The sequence below is a fragment of the Numenius arquata genome, chromosome 4 (assembly GCF_964106895.1).
Source record: "Numenius arquata chromosome 4, bNumArq3.hap1.1, whole genome shotgun sequence".
Lineage (NCBI taxonomy): Eukaryota > Metazoa > Chordata > Aves > Charadriiformes > Scolopacidae > Numenius > Numenius arquata.
The window spans coordinates 28,895,940-28,912,848 of NC_133579.1; the positions used below are offsets into that span (position 1 = coordinate 28,895,940).

A 16,909-nucleotide genomic window follows, 5' to 3' on the forward strand; every position below is an offset into this window, starting at 1 on the left:
TTTACACCATAAATAGAAAGATAAACATCTTCTTTTTATTGCAACAATATTTTTGAAAAGTAGAGGCGTTTAGTAATCTAAATAATAGTGTGACGGATTCGATCTTTGGAAGTAGGAAAAGATTTAGAGATATGAAAAGCCAAGGAATAGCAAAGTGATGGTCAGAAAGAGGATCTCAACAGTAATAAAATTAAAATAATTAATTAATAAAATTAATCTATCCAGACAAAAAAGAGAAAATACGAGATTTCTGTATTGATACTGAAAGCAAGAATGTTCAAGATACAAAACCTTTTCTTTCACTGAAAGTCATAAATAAAATTGCAGAGGATGTGAAATTAACTTCAATTACATATAATTTGAGCCGCTAATATTCCATCTTAATATATACATGTCTTCTTTTTTTTTATTTTCTGCTTTTGAACATAAGTACACAATAAAATGACAGTTGTACATGCTCCAGTTTCTGAATGGGTCAAATGGATGGATGTATAGGGTTCTTTTCAAGGAAGGAGTCTTGGACTCTTTCACTCGAAGGGAACTGAGAAAAATTTGAATGAGATTTATAAAATCATGAGGGCAGTGTATAAACTGAACATGGCACTGTTGTTGACCAAATATGAGAACTAGGTAGCACTGAAGCCAGGAGGAAAGCACAAATAACAGGGGCAGCAAATAGGCACAGCAGTTTGTGCAGCCTTTTGCGCAGAAAGGGACTGAAGGTGGATATGAGAATTCACAAACTAGTTGGCCTCACCTCAGTCCCTGAGAAGGTAATGAAGCAGCTAACCCTGTGAACCATTTCCAAGCATACTGAGGACAAGAAGATGGTTGTAAGCAGTCAGCATGGGTTTATAAAGGGGAAATTACACCTCATCAACCTGATAGCCTTCTACAATGAAAGATCTGGCTTTGTGGATGATGGGACAGCAATGAATGTTGTTTACCTTGAGATTAGCAATACTTTCAACTCTGTCTCTCATGACATACTCATAGACAATCTGATGCAGTGCAGACTAAAGAAATTAACAGTGAGGTGGACTGAAAATTAGCTGAACTGCTGGGCTAAAAGATTTGTGGTTTTTGAAATGAAGTCCAGCTGCAGGGCAGTCACTAGTGGGGTACCCCAGGGGTCAATACCAGGGCTGGTACTGTTTCACTTCATTAATGATTATGGGACAGAATTCCCAGATTCCCAGATTATGGGACAGAATGCACCCTCAGCAAATTTGCGGTTGATACAAAACAAGGAAGAGTCATTAATTGACCACGTAATTGTGCAGTCATTCAGAAGAACCTCAAAAAGATGTAAAAATGGGCAGACAGTAATCTCACAAAGTTCAAACGGAAATGCCAAATGCCACACTCAGGTAGGAACAATCCCTTGCATTAGGGCAGACTTGGGGCCAACTGGCTAAAAAGCAGCTTTGCAGAAAGGGAGCTGGGGGTCCTGTTGGACAATGAGTTAACCATGAGTCAGCAATGGACTCTCAAGGCAATGAAGGCCAACAACATTAGGATGGGCACAGCAGGTTGAAGGAGGTGATCCTTTTGCTCTACTCAGCACTAGTGAGACCACATCAGGAGTGCTGGGTTCAGTTCTGGGCTCCCAGTATAAGAAAGACACGGATGTACTGGAAGGAGTCTATGAAAATGATTGGAGGGGTCATGAAAATCATTGACAACTTCATTGCTGTGAGTCTGCCTTAAGAGCTTACTCAGGCAGAGTGTATTGGCTGGTTCCAAGAAGGATTATCTGAGTTACTGGGCAGCAGGTCAATAAGAGCATCCTGAATGTATCCTCAAACATTTCTGAAACAACAGTTCTGGATGCTGGATGTATACCAGAAAAATAGACAGTAGAAACACAGCCAGCTTATGTCCTGGCATTGTCACAAGCAGAGACTCTAAAGTTAAACTTTTCAAAGGAGTTTGTAGATAATAGGTCAACTTGTCCTGAACTGTATTGGGAATTTGGTACTTTATTAATGTAGCTGAGATCAGGCATCTTTTTTTACTGAAAACGCATATTATTTTTTCCAATATGAAACCAAAATGATGAATGATATTTGACAAACAGCAATTTGTTATTCTAACACATTAGTAAATAATTAAAACATTGTGACAAAAAATGGACAAGGGAAAAAAGGAAGAGTGCTCTATATCTTATCTAATTGTGTTTTACGTCTTGTCTTTATCTGTTCTTTGTCTGCTTTTGTCTTTGTCTGCTTTGCTGCCATTTAGGGATCAGTGCTTTCCCCCTGCTGTTTGCATACTTACAATAATTTTACTGGTCTTGAGAGCACTTGTACTATTTTATCAGACATGGTAGGTCCTAAGATAATGAAACCTTCACATCACCAGATAACATCACCATTTGTTGCTTTTCACTTCAGCTCCCAGATGATTTCAGCAACCTTACACCCCACAGAGCTAGAGATTAGTGTTTTGTGATATTTGAAAGCCAAGGTTCAAACTTCCAGTTAGATAATTTTCTAGCTGCATGCTATCTTTAATAGCTTGTGAGATAGTAGCTACTATCATGTCAGAATTTGAAGCTGGGAGGAATGGAAGGGAGCAGGATAAGTAATTGTAATGTGCACATTCACATTATACCTCCTAACCTGACAAGTTTTAAAAGAAATGCTTTTACTATTGGAAAGCTCATAATCACAGCATAGCAGTGCTGCACAGTATTTGTTTCTGCTCCAACCGGTTTAAGAGATATCAGACTTTATGCTGTCGAAGCTGAAGAGTGTTTTGGGCAATGGTCCAAGACAGAACATTGTGTATGGCAGAACTCTTCAGTGGTTGTCAGAACTCTCATATAATTTTCATTCAGTGATTATAACTGGGAGGCATAATATCGAATAATACTGCAGTATAGTAAGTAGTTTTTTTCAGGAATAAAATGGTTTATTTTGTAGAGTGTACATGTTTTTTCCTTATTTTTAACAGAACTTCATTTTCTGTTTAAATATTAGTGTAGTGTGGTGTTTTCAGTGTGACAAAACAGAACGTAACTAACCTGCCTGACACAATTCTGAAGATAGCCCATTTAGTTTCAAGACAAGTTTGGATGAAGAGTAGGACGTGGATAAGAGAGGGGGGAGGAACGGTAATGTCTGCCACAGAGTTGAACACCTTTCATACCTGGAAGAAGTAAGAGGAAAGTAATGAAGATGTATGTTGAGCAACTGTTAAAAGTTAAAAATTCTGAAAGGGTTAATGGAACTAAATTGAAGCTGGCAACGATGTAATTACTGGGAAGGCAAATGATCATGCTTTTTATTGGCCTGGAGATTATGTAGGTGAAAATATTACTGTAAAAAGTGAATCTTAATGCATAAAAAAGAAATGAGAAAAGAGCTTGTGCCAAGTGTACTTTCTTATCCTTTTTTCAGCTATTAAAAAAATTACCACAAAAAAAGCCTTCCATGCAAATCACATTCCCTAAAACAGAAAGGAATATATATATTATTGATACCTTCTTTTCTGTAGGACTAGAAGAACTGTTTCTTTGTTCAGAAATCAGAAGGCAATTTATAAAGAAATATGAAAGCATATTACACAAATACGTCTATTTATAAGTCTTAAAATAGCTACTTGTAGTATCTACTTCCCAGGTACACTTTAGATTGTTTTCTATAACAATAAGTCAGTGATTTAGCTAAAAGTTCATGGGTTGTTATTTTTTTCTCTAACCTGACCGTATGAAAAAAAACCCAAAAGCATGTTGATTGTATGGTGGTGATCATTAGTCAATACTTCTGATATGTCTTTTTCAATTTTTACTTTTAAATGTATTTAAACATTGAGTGTTTGGAATACAAATGTCAAACACAACAATTTGCAGAGAATAATGACAAAAACAATTTGTAGTTAGCCTCAATGTATGCTTAGCAATAGCAGACGAGCTGAAGTATGCTTTGTATTCAAATATAAAAACATTTTCTGTTCTTTTATTGTAATATGCAAGGAATTACATATTTATTGGGACAATTACATTAGACTGATAAATAGTGATAGACACAGAAAAAAAAAGCATTTTTAAACACGTTGTGAAAAGTGTACTTTTTTCTACATTCTTTCACTGTAAAAGCAGATGATGTGGTTATTCTGGTTCATTCCAGTATGTTCAGAGTACTCTAAAAACCATAGCTAGAAAAGCCAGAAGGTTACTGTCAGTTTCCAAAAGCTGAAATTATTTATTTCTTGTGTCTGTTTTGTTGGAGTGAATGGATAGATTTTTTCTTCTATCATGTAATTGAAAGGAAGCATTTTCTTTAGAAAAGTTATTTTATTTAAGCATGCCACAACCTGGTATGATCAGATTCTAAAATATCAGAATTTAAGAAAGACAGTATTATGCAAAGTCAAATGAGCAAAAATACGTTATTATCTCAGAATTAAGCAAAAACAATTTAAGAAAAAACAGACCTTTTAAAGCTCATGTTAATTCTTGTTATGTTCTAGAATGGTGAAATTGTTGTTATAAATGGGAATGATTCTTCTTTTTGGAAAATCTCACTGTTAACAAGACCTGAACTTACAAATAGTTGTTTGAAGGAGTCCTGGGTAATGTTCATCATCTGCCATTCTTAAAGTCCTTAGAGTGGATGACTGACTTACTTAACCTATTTAATCTCCAGAAATATCAATTTCAGGTTCTGATCTGTATGGCTACAAATTCAGTTGCAAAGCGTTGTTTCTAGTTTGCAGTAGCAAAATAGTCATTTTTGTCATATCCCACCCTAGGGAAAATATTAAATGTAGTTGTTTAGTAAATTTCAGTGGTAGTTATTGTAATACACTGTACCCAGAAATGTACTCGGGAAATTAATTAAAAGCACATTTTTGCATGAGTTCCAAGGAAATAAAAATAATTGAATGAGAAATACAGAAAAACATGATATAAAGACTTGTGGTTCTCAAAGGAAACACAACATTTAAAGAAAGAGTCGTACTGTTTGAGAGCCCATATAGTATTTTTAGATATTGGAATTGCACAGGGGATGAGTTTACACAGGATCTAAGCAATTTCTGCCTTGTAAAGATATGAAACCTAATTCAACATCCATATGTTCACTCGTGGTCTGTAACAGTCCCCTAATGCTAAATGGAAAATGTGGTTTAATGAAATCAGAAGGTGACATAAATCTGTTACTATAATTTGGGCAAGAACCTGTAATTCTACTCAGTATATTAATTATTTTAGGCATTAATAGATGTCTAAAATTGAGGTTATAGTTTATACCAGTGAAGTTACTAACTCAAGCTTGTAATGGTTTCCTTTCTTTATTCTGATTTGGTTTTGTACCAGACATCCCTTCCTTCTCCATCCATTATGCTTGGAAATAAACTATGGACGGTTTTTCGAATAGTACTGTATAGTGCCACTGGCATGGGCAAGACAGTAAATGGCAAATCCTAGCGGATCTGGACTGATGTTTATTATTTATTATTAAATGAACTCTCACCTTTTATCTTTTAAAACTAAATATTCAGGATAGTAGTTATTTGGTCTAATCAGTTATTTGGTCTAAACATTTCTGTTGTGAACATTTGAGAAGTTGATTTATTTTCTTTTATTTTCACTCTAATTTCATTTTCTATATAAAATTCATGAAACAGTGTATGAATCTTTTAGAGAGACAGATAAGATAATTAACAATATTCCTTTGAGAAAAGAACTTTTTTTTTTTCCCCCCCATAAAGAGTCCTGATATCAAATAGGAACCTTGGTAGGGTTGAGCTAGTGTGGGAAAATTCCGCTCTTCTTGAATACACATGGAATCTGTAAATACTAAAGAGATAGACAGTGTCTTAAAAATAATTTTCATCTTGGTTTTGGGAATCCTGAGTTTCCTTAATCTTCTTTAGGTTTTTGAGTATAAATATCCATGAGGAGAAAAATCTTTCAGACTACTTTGTTTCCTTCTTTTCTCCGCACATAAAGGTTTACAGTATATGTTGCATTGGTCCCTTACTACTTTGGCTCTGAGCAACAATCTTGAGAGATACCCCCATCTGTCCTTAGGAAGTCTCCATCGATTAAAATCATCAACAACCTTGTAATGTCTCTCTGTAGCATCATTACAACAAATGATGTGAGGACTTAAATAAGAAGACAATAATAATTTAAGTGTCATTTGTAGCTACCTTAAAATAATTCTATTTAGCTCTTCCATTTAATTAAGGTTTGGAAAAAATCCTACCTTACGTTAATACTTACTGTGCACTTGCACTAAAAAAAAAAAAAAAAAAAAAAGATTAATTTTAAGTAGCAATGAAGAATTTTAAAATATTCTGCAGAGATATGCACACACAAACTATATTAATTGATCTCTAAATTAGTGATGCTAAACAATGAAAGCAAGGAAATGCACAGCGAAGCAGGAAATGTACCATATGTTATTGTATACCTGGGCACAATGGGGACACTATCTTAATGGCTTTCTTAATGTTCCTGTTGTACTAGATATTGGTGGACATATGGTATGCTGCCTTTTTATATGCCTGTGCATTTTCATGATTTTGTTAGCTGCCTTTGATAGCATTTTCTATTTGTCTGCTGTAAGGAAAAGGTTTTTTAAATGTTTTGCTTATTTATCTGGGGTTCAAAACCCATGCATTTAATTTTGCTTATTCATTTGTACCTCATTTTTTATTATTATTTTTATTTCTAAAGTAGCTGCATATTGCTTTTATTATTAGGCTTTCCATAGTTTTAGTCCCTGTCTGGCAATAACATGGAAGACAGTTGTGTAGTCCTTCCATGTACAGAGGGCTTTTGACTCACTCTCAGTGCTGGCCAAACAAACAGCTAAAGCAACAGCAGCAGTTGCAGAGCTGACCAGGCTTTGCACAACCAGGATGGGCACTTGTGCCATTGGCTGCTTCCCTGCCTGCCCCGAGGAACCTTGGCGTGCTCCAGTTGGAAGCAGACATGTTTCCTATTTCACCCGGCTCCTAGTGCCCTTCCATCACATGGCTGAGGGACACAACAGAACAACTTCTTGCCCCACCCTTTCCAGGATGCCAGGGGCTGTCAAGGATGGCTGGTGCAGACTATCAATGGGAAAGTTTTCCCTGATTTTTTTATGTCACAAACTCCATATATGTTCACATTTAAATAGGCTATTCATTACTGCCATCACATGGAATACATACATTGAAGCCATAAAAATGCAGAAGTATTAAAAGGAATTATATCTTATAAATAAAGAGCAATTGAGCCAAACTCTTTTGATTTATATCTTACATACTTCAGTTATACCTTGGCAAAAATTCCCTTCAATAAAGCAGTGGTCTCAGGGATTCTTACAGGAGATATTTGCAGACTGCTGTAAACCAGCATGGAAATGAAAGGAAGTTGTTGAATGTTAGCTTGTCAATAAGCACTCTTAGGTTTTGTGATTCATTACAGAATGGGACTAGTCTTTTAGATAAGATTTTCTATATGCTAGTGATTTTTTGGCAAGTGTGTATGCTTTTGTATAGACATCCAGAGCTTACCATGCTATGTATTCAGGTACTGTATTTGGTAGTAGCCCATATGTGTAACTGCATTAATTCGATTATGAAATAGACATCAGAATGAAACTCTCTTACTTTTTATAGATATAAGATAGTCATGACATCTAGAAACACTAGATTAAGTGTTTCTACAACATTTAAGTAAGAAATATTTTAAAAACAAGTAACTTGATTTGTCTTGAAAATTTACTGTGTGTATTCCCAGGGATAAAGAGGTAACTTAAGCCCATAGCCATCAGGTACTGATAATATTTTTCATATATTCTTAGGGTTTTTTTCTTTAAATTTAATTTAAAACTCTTTCTGTTGCTAATTTTAGGGATTTTATTTTTAGTTTATATTAATGTATTTTAGATTAGCAAAATGAATGGAAAATGAAAGAACTATGAGTTATATTGCACTAATATATTCACACAAGTGTTTTTAATAACAAGGAGTTGTTAATAGAACTTATCTATAATTTAATAAGGCAAAGTTATTAGAAATCATTAAAGTAATTAAAAAGGAAACAGCCTTCTTTTTCAAAAAAATTCCAGTGAAATTCGGTAACGACAACTAAGTTTCTGATCAGCCTAGTATTATGTATCCAGCAGGGCGAAGAGTTTGCCAGCTTATTGATTCTTACTGATGTAGAGCTTGGCAATCAGTCTGCATCTGGAACGATTAGTGGACGTGTTCATCAGTAGACAAGAGCGTCATGGGGTCTCTGGTGCAGTAAGCAATGACATTGCTATGTTAGGTCAAAGGCTTTTACACTTTAGCCGCTTACTTAACCCAGGGTTATTTTGACATGTGATGCTGGGTTTTTCTAAGAACACAGCTGTTTTCCAGATATTAGACAGATTAGATTAGATGAGTATGAATAATGGCATGACTGACCTGTTGACGCTGCCAGGAACTGGGTTACAGCTATGAAGAAGTAACTGGGGACCACCGTGTTCCACAGTTTGGTAAAAACTCTGTTTCCTTGATGTGTTGTTCAGACATCATTTGCAAGACTTTCAGGGTCCCAGAGTTAAAATTAAACCAATGGGTTTGTGAATTCTCTTTTCTGAAAACCTGTTACTATAAAAAAGACAAGAAACCAGGAATTGCACTGTGGCTTTTGCTAGGATTTCAATGAAAGTGCAAAGATGACATCGAGAGAATTGGAGATGTATGCCCCTAAGCTTAAAGCACAGTAAATTCTCAATTAACCATGAATGATATTAAAAACTAGTAATATACAGACACAGTTTAGATCTGCCAGGATTTATTCATTCTTACATGCAGTCTTCTTGGGTCAGTTTGTAGTGTACCTACTTTGGGCGGTACTGAAGCTCCTAAATCTTGCTAAATGCGTGTTGTTCTGTGCATGGCTACTGTCTGTTTACTCTGCTCTGAATTCTGGAGAATATAATAGCCTGTTTCTTGTTCTATGGCACATTATTATTCAGAATGTGATTATCAACCTAAAAGTTATAAAAACTAATATATTTTTAGCATGGTTATGTTTTAATGATAATCTTTATCATGCTTTGGTAAATAATCTCTCCCTATTGCTATTAATGCAATATGAAGACATTATGCTGGACTAGCGGCTAGAATTCTGTCAAATGAGGGTTTTGAGATATTTTTGATCTTTTTCACTATTCTCCACTTTCCCTTCTTCCAATAAAAAGACTCATGTGTTATATGTAAGTACTTTATACGTATCTTGACTAGCAACAGTACCGCAGTTCAGAACAGTCAATCAATAAATAATGGCTCCCAGTCATCAAAAGTGATCAAGCAAGTGTAGCCTGCTTCTCACTGTGAAAGACAATTCCAAGTAATTGCTCTGAAACCCTATACTTTTTTCTTCTTTATTAAGGAATCAGTTGAAAAAGTATCCAATATGTACTATAAAGTTAACAATACTGAAAGATTTTCTCATCTAAATTCTACTATCTTCTGCTGAAACTTTTTTCTTAGAAGAAATTTGATCTGCAATCATTTTAAACTTAAACTGGCTTTTCTGCTTAGTGTTGTAGTCACACTTTTTTAAAAAATTCATTTCAGAGTAAGGAGACAGAAGAAAGTGAACTCAGGATTTGGGACCAGACAAAGCTACTTGTATGTTGCTGGAGATTCTACCAAGACAGTGAGTGAAGATGCGGGAGATGATCAAACAGCCCTGCAGCAATAAAGCTAACAGTAAACAGAAAGGACAAAGAACTTACACTCTTCATAAAGACTTACAGGAAAATTTGCTTGAAGAAGCACATGCCAGACGTGTTATGGGAATATTGTATACATTGTTTCTATTTAGTGCAGATTTTTCAAAAAGGACCAAGGAAAATATGCTAGTGTCAGTGTGTACCAACTTAGAATTTTTGTTGGCAATTGTCTGTCCTTCCTTTCCAATTGTCTTAATTGCTCTATTCTAAAGCAAAAGGTGGACTTTAATTAATATTTTCCATAGTTTACCTTTGGGAAAAAAATACTTTAAAATGTACATGGCATATGAGACCGATTCACATTTAGTCCTGGGAAGACAGTGAGTCTGAAATAGAAGTCAATTGTTTGTTTCTTGTTTTGGTCCTGACTTGTTTTTTTTCATAGAACAATGGGTAAATAACTCTCTTTCTCAGGTTCCCCAGTTCAGTCAGGTTGACATGTATACTACACCTTCTTTCATTAAAAAAAAATAATCATAATACTTAAAGAAGAAAAGTTGTTTTATTTAAAATACCTAAATATTCTCACTTGTACATTTAGATTAAAGGATTACCCTTTCTCTTTGTGTTTCTTATATGCATGACATAATAGAAATACATAGAAATAATGCATCTCAAATTTATCTTAAAATATATATCACATTTTTATTTAAATTTGAGTTTATTAACTATGTAAAAATGGTAAATATCACATAAGAAGTATCATGAATATATTAAGATAAACTGCAAAAGCACATTTTGAGAATTTTAGAAAATTCATGATTTATAAAAACAAGAACCGCTTTCAGCCACCAAGTCAGACACAAAGTATAATGGGTTGCTGTTTGCCATATACAGTTGTTAATGACTACATGCAGATTCTGTTTCACAAAGATTCTGTGAACTTGTTCTAGTTGCTCAGCAATATGTTTGTTTAATGCCTTATACCCCTACAAACAGGAAGCTTCTAAGAGAATTCTAATTGTATCTAAAGCCAAAAATATTTCTCCTGCCACTGATATATTACATTCTCCATCTAAGCCTGCTGCAGAGGTCTCAATTTGTCTTGTAATTTACCTAGAACCATATAAAAAGAAACAATTATTTTCGCAATTGGTAACTGTGCAGTAGAAGTCTTTGTTATAGTTAGTGTCAGTGTTATAGTTATAGTTATATATATAGTTATATATATATAGTTAAAATTTGCTTACCTTCAAGTGCAGGCTGGTCAAGTTCATGAATGGAAAGCACTAAAGATTATTAATTACACAGAAATCACATTTTGCCCAGAAATTACCTGAGCTGCAAATGGTTGGAGGTTGGATCATCCAGCAGGCTCTACCTGTTCTTATGGCCCTACCTGAGCACCAGCTTTTCACCACTGCTGAAGATAGGATGCTAAAGTAGAACTATCTGTGTTTTGACTCTTATGTTCTTAACCTTCTTTCATGTTTACCAATACTGACCTAATCCCAGTCATTACCTCTCAGGATACATGATGAAAGGATGCTAACTCTCTCTGTTGTCAATAGCTGATACACAAGTTCGTCAACAAGGTAGAGAGAAACTGAGACAATTTATTATTAAAGGGTGTTTAAACATTTAAAACTCTTAACAATTGACAATAAAATAGATTCATGATAGTTACCTTTTTTTTTAATACAAACTTCCTCAATTTCTTACCTTACTGGTTGAAGGTTTTATATTAAACGAAAGAAATCTGGTCTTGTTCCATGCATTGTGAAATGACACACTGACTTTCTCTAAAACTCCATCTGCTTCTCTTATGCCAGCATCTTCATGACACCCCTATGTGTAACATAGCTGTATTGAAAATTTCAATGTGCACAATAGAAATGGAAAATGTATAATTATTGATTTTCAAATGCTGCAACAACCAAATGTGCATCTATGATTGCACTAAAACACTTGAAAATACAGTAATGTGGCAAAATAGCTTATGATAAAACCTTGTATTGTTTAGATAAGCTTTAGAGTCAAGATTATTTTTTTTTTTTTTTTTTTTTTTTTTTTTACAAACCATTAGAAATATGGTTCTTTTAGAGATAAAGCCCTAGGGTTTCAGCAGCTGGGCAAAATCTCCTTAAGCTCCAGTGTCTCTTTTCACCCCACAGTCATATCTGTGGCTGAAAATCAAGTTGAATAATTTTATGAGTTAGGAGGGAAATGCGGATTCTGTCTTTCCCCCTCTGTATCTTTCTAAGTAAAACTAAAAATATTTAGTTGGTGATGGAGAATATTTTTGTGCTAACAGCTTGGTAGTGTAACATGGATATTGATGAAAATCAAACTGGCTCTACCATATAAACCTTTAGTACATGTTCACTGTATTGTGATACCCAGCAGGTGCGATATACCTGGGTAGTCCAAAGGTTATGGTGGCAATAAAAAGACCATTAGATGCTGCTAATTTTACAGTTTATATTTCAGAATATCAATACAGTATCTTTTTTTTTTTTTCTTATGAGGAAATTATAGTTTTTTGTGGGGTAGTTAATATTCACATTTGTCCCACACACTTCTTTGTTATTAATCATATCTTATTTCAAGTGCCTTCTTAGTGGTGCTATTTAAGTTTTCTTGCTTGACTGTGATAGATCACACAAGATGCTTTCATTTTTCATAATTTCTCCCTATTCCCCGAGTACGAGAATATTCAGCTACTTCCATTAACTACATAAAATATTTATTCCGGCAACTACATACATAGAGAACTTCAGAGGTTTCCGTGAAGAAGTAAACCCGTAAATTAGTCACTTGAAAGTAAGCCAAAATATGATGATACATGATTACCCTGGCTGCAGTTGAGAATGTCAGAATATGTTAATTTATGACCTTTTCATCATAATACTAGAATGTCTTCTGATCTTAAATATACATCTATCATATTTGCTATATACCAGTATTCCCATCCATTCCTTTTCACATTTCACACGTGCAGTGAAGACACACAGATTAATGCAGAAGTGATTTGCTCAGGGTCACTAAGGATAAATATGGAAAGGTCAGTAAAACTCCTAACCCTAAATCTGGTTGTAAACCATTAAGCTGTTGTTCTTCATCTCTTGAGATGAGTGGTGACTAAAAAAGCGGATTGCCTCTAGAAAAACTTCATGAAATCTAGTCTTTCTTGTTTTCCCTTTTAAGATGATAAATAGCACGAATGTTTAATGGGATCAGTTTTACAAACTGATTATAAACACAGTAATAGAAAAACCTACAAATAATTTTCACAACTAGCATGTTCCATTAAACCTTGTTTAACACCATAAATGTGTATATTATTTAATATTGGTACAAATGCAGAAAGACAGGAAAAAATTATTTATGTGGTCTGGTGGTCAGGAAGTAGATGATAGGGAAACAGTGGTTAACACTGTGTTTAGAATAGAATAGAATAGAATAGAATAGAATAGAAAAGAATAGAATAGAATAGAATAGAATAGAATAGAATAGAATAGAATAGAATAGAATAGAATAGAATAGACAAAAAGAAGGGACTTACAACGGTCATCTATTCCAACTGCCTGAGCCATTCAGGGCTGACCAAAAGTTAAAGCATGTTATTAAAGGCATTGTCCAAATGCCTCTTAAACACTGAGAGACCACCTCTCTACGAAGCCTGTTCCAGTGTTTGACCACACTCTTGGTAAATAAATGCTTCCTAATGTCCGGTCTGAACCTCCCCTGAAGCAGCTTTGACCCACTCCCATGCGTCCTATCCCTGGATACCAGGGAGAAGAGATCAGCACCTCCCTCTCCACTTTCCCTCCTCAGGAAGCTGTAGAGAGCAACGAGGTCATCCCCCGGCCTCATTTTCTCCAAACTAGATGAACTCAAAGTCCTTAGAGACTCCTCATAGGACATTTCTTCCAGGCCTTTCACCAGCTTCATTGCCCTCCTCTGGACACATTAAAGGACCTTCACAACCTTCTTAAATTGTAGGGTCCAGAACTGCACAAGGTATTCAAGGTGAGGCCGCACCAATGCTGAATACAACAGGATAATCACCTCCCCTGACCAGCTGGTTATACAGTGTTTGATGCATGCCAGCATGAGGTTTACTCTCTTGGCAGCCAGGACACACTGCTGACTCATATTGAGCCTACTGTCAACCAGCAGCCCCAGATCCCTTTCTGCAGTGCTGCTCTCTAGCCATTCCTCTCCCAATTTGTACTTGTACCCAGCATAACTCCCTCCTAGGTGCAGAATCTAGCATTTGGACTTGTTAAATCCATCCCATCAATCATCACCCAACACTCCAATCTATCTAGATCCCTCTGCAAGGCATCTTGTCCCTCAAGAGAATAAACAGAACCTCCCAGTTTGATATCATCAGCAAACTTGCTAATGGTCCATTCAACTCCTGAATCCAGACCATTTATAAATATATTGAACAGAACTAGCCCTAGAATTGAACCCTGAGGAACACTGCTGGTGACCAGTCACTGGCCAAATACAGCTCTGTTCACTAGAATCCTTTGAGCTTTACCTTTCAGCCAGTTCTTCACCCAGTGCATTGTGAACACACTCATCCCACAGTTGGACAACTTGTCCAGAAGGATGCTGTGAGGGACAGTATCAAAAGCCTTACTAAAATCCAGAAAAACCACATCCACCACCTTCCCTTCATCCACTAAGCTGGTGAGCTTATCATAGAAATATATCAAATTAGTTAAACTGTACTTTCTCTCTGTGAAACTGTTGACTGCAAAATTGACTTTCTCATTCCTAAATAAAGCACTACTTTTCCGAAAGATGTCCTAGTCTCCCTCTACAGTACTTTTGTAAATACTTTTCAAGATACATGCCAAAACAATGTGTACTTATTCCACTATTTACTTGATAAACAATAAAGAATAACTATGAAGACCGTATGACCAGTCCTGAGCTTTGTCTCCAGTAGGGTGGGAGCTGTCACAGTTAATTAAAACTGGTGACTTTTTCCTCCTGAAATCTCTACCTGTTTTTTCCCCAAGTCCTACTGTCTCCATGACTTCTATGCTTAAATCTTACCACAATTGAAGGGTTATGTCAGAGTAACCTGAATCTATTTTCCTCACTTTAAGGGGAAAAATATCCTCCAACACTAAATTAAAAATATGCCAGTAAGCAATTATTTCTCAGGCACTATAAAGATTCTTGAATGCCTTTTACCATTACAGACCTTTTTTTCATATGACTTCATGAATTTTATTCAATTAAAATCAGAAAGATATATTCAATTTTTTGTACAATCTAAATCAAAGTGATTTAAAAATAAATTTCAAGGGATATTCTCAACATGTTCAACAAATATTACTATGTTAGACTGCAAACATGAATCAGGTGCTTGCTTTAATCATGAATAGGGTATTTTCCAGGCAATGCCATTTCAGGAGCCAATTAATCGTAATTAGAAAAGGGTCATGAATGACTGCTTATGCTAAGATTGGATAAAATAATTCTTAAAGCTATTAACATCTGAAAGGAAGAAAATGCAGATAAGAAAAGGAAGCAACAAAAATATGCTATTTACCATTTAAGCTTCTGGTTTTTTCTTTGTAAGAGGGTCTAAAATGAAGAAGTATTAGCATACCATCAATCAGTGAACACATCAGAAAATAAAAGTAGATGTGCTAACCTTATTAACTCAACAAAATGCTATGGTACATGTACAATAGACTCTATTTCTGTTAATAAATGAATGCTTTTCTTCACGTCAGATAATCAATAAAAATACAAATGGATTCAACAGCCAATTTTCTACATAGCTTCTTATTATACATTGCACTACTTTATTGGTATCCACAAACAGAAGTTGAAGCACAGCTTTGAGAGTTTTTAAATGGCAGAATATTTCTGAAGGCCACTGTAGTTGTTCCCTAATATCCTGTTGGATTTGATCAGAGCTCAATTAAGTCACAGAAGCTTCTCTCTCAAAAAAATTAAAAATAAAAATTAAAAAAAAAAGTGTGGAGCAGTTAGTGCCATGGTAACTCTATAAGAAAACAAATTAGAATAAGGAAGAATCTCAAACTTTGAGGTGTCTGCCCTTAAAAGAAAAAACAAACACAGTATCTATAGTGTCTTTAGATGTCTTAGTCGTATTTTGAAACATGCAGCTTTCAAAAAAAAAAAAAAGACTATAAATTTATATGATTAATCACATATTTTGTTATTTTCTTGTGTATGCCAATTCTGCACCTTATTTTGCTCTTATTATGTCTTGTCAGATATATCGCTAAAAATCAGTTGAGTGGAATATGAAGCTTAAATGTTTTTACTATATTTTATGGAAAAATTGTTTGCTTTCCAACTTAAATGCCTTATGAAAGCTTAGATGTAATTATGTATAAATATTCTTTTATCAGATTCTCTTTTTGCAGTGTTGTGGTGGGTTAACTATGAATGGATGCCAGGTGTCCACCAAGCCGCTCCCACTCCCCCTCTTCTACAGGAAAGGGGGAGAAAACAAGATGAAAGAGTTCAAGGATCAAGATAAGGACAGAGTGATTGCTCACCAATTACTGTCACAAGCAAAACAGATTCGACTTGGAAAAGTTTAATTTATTGAGGATTAATAACAGAGTAGGATAGTGAGAAATAACAAACAAAACTAAAAGCATGTTTCCCTCCCCCCATCCCTCTTTTTTCCAGGTTCAGCTTCACTCCTTCACTCCTGACTCCTCTACCTCCTCTCTTCAAGGTGCACAGGGGGTAGGGGAATATGTTCAGTCCATAACAACTCCTCCCTGCTGCTCCTTCCTCCTCACACTGTTTCCTTGCTGCAGCATGGGATACTGTCCTTCATTAAGTGCTCCAACATAGGTCCTTCTCATGGGACACAGCCCTTGAGAAGCAGACTGCTCCAGTATGGATTCACTACAGGTTGCAGCTCCTGCCAGAGGCCTCCTCCTACGCAGGCTCTCCACAAGCTGTAGCTTCTATCAAACATGTCTACATGTTCCAGCATGGGGTCTTCCATGGGCTGCAGGCGGACAACCTCCTTCACCACGGTTCCAGGGGCTGCAAGGGAACTTCTGCGATACCTGGGGTACCTCCTTGCCTCCTTCTTCTCTGGCCTTGGTGTCTGCAGGGATGTTTGTCTCACACTTTTCTCAGTCCTCTCTCTCACAGCTGCTGTGCAGCATTTCTACCCTTTCTTAAATATCTTATCACAGAGGTGTCAC

General features: G+C 35.6%; 1 protein-coding gene across 1 annotated transcript in view; it reads left to right on the forward strand.

Moving 5' to 3' along the window:
• Positions 1–9,669, forward strand: part of CCDC102B (coiled-coil domain containing 102B) — a 168,620-nt gene extending 158,951 nt beyond the window's left edge. The window contains exon 8 of the mRNA XM_074146474.1: positions 9,580–9,669. Coding sequence (XP_074002575.1) covers positions 9,580–9,669 — 90 coding nt within the window. The remainder of the gene's footprint in view (positions 1–9,579) is intronic.
• The last annotated feature ends 7,240 nt before the right edge of the window (positions 9,670–16,909 follow it).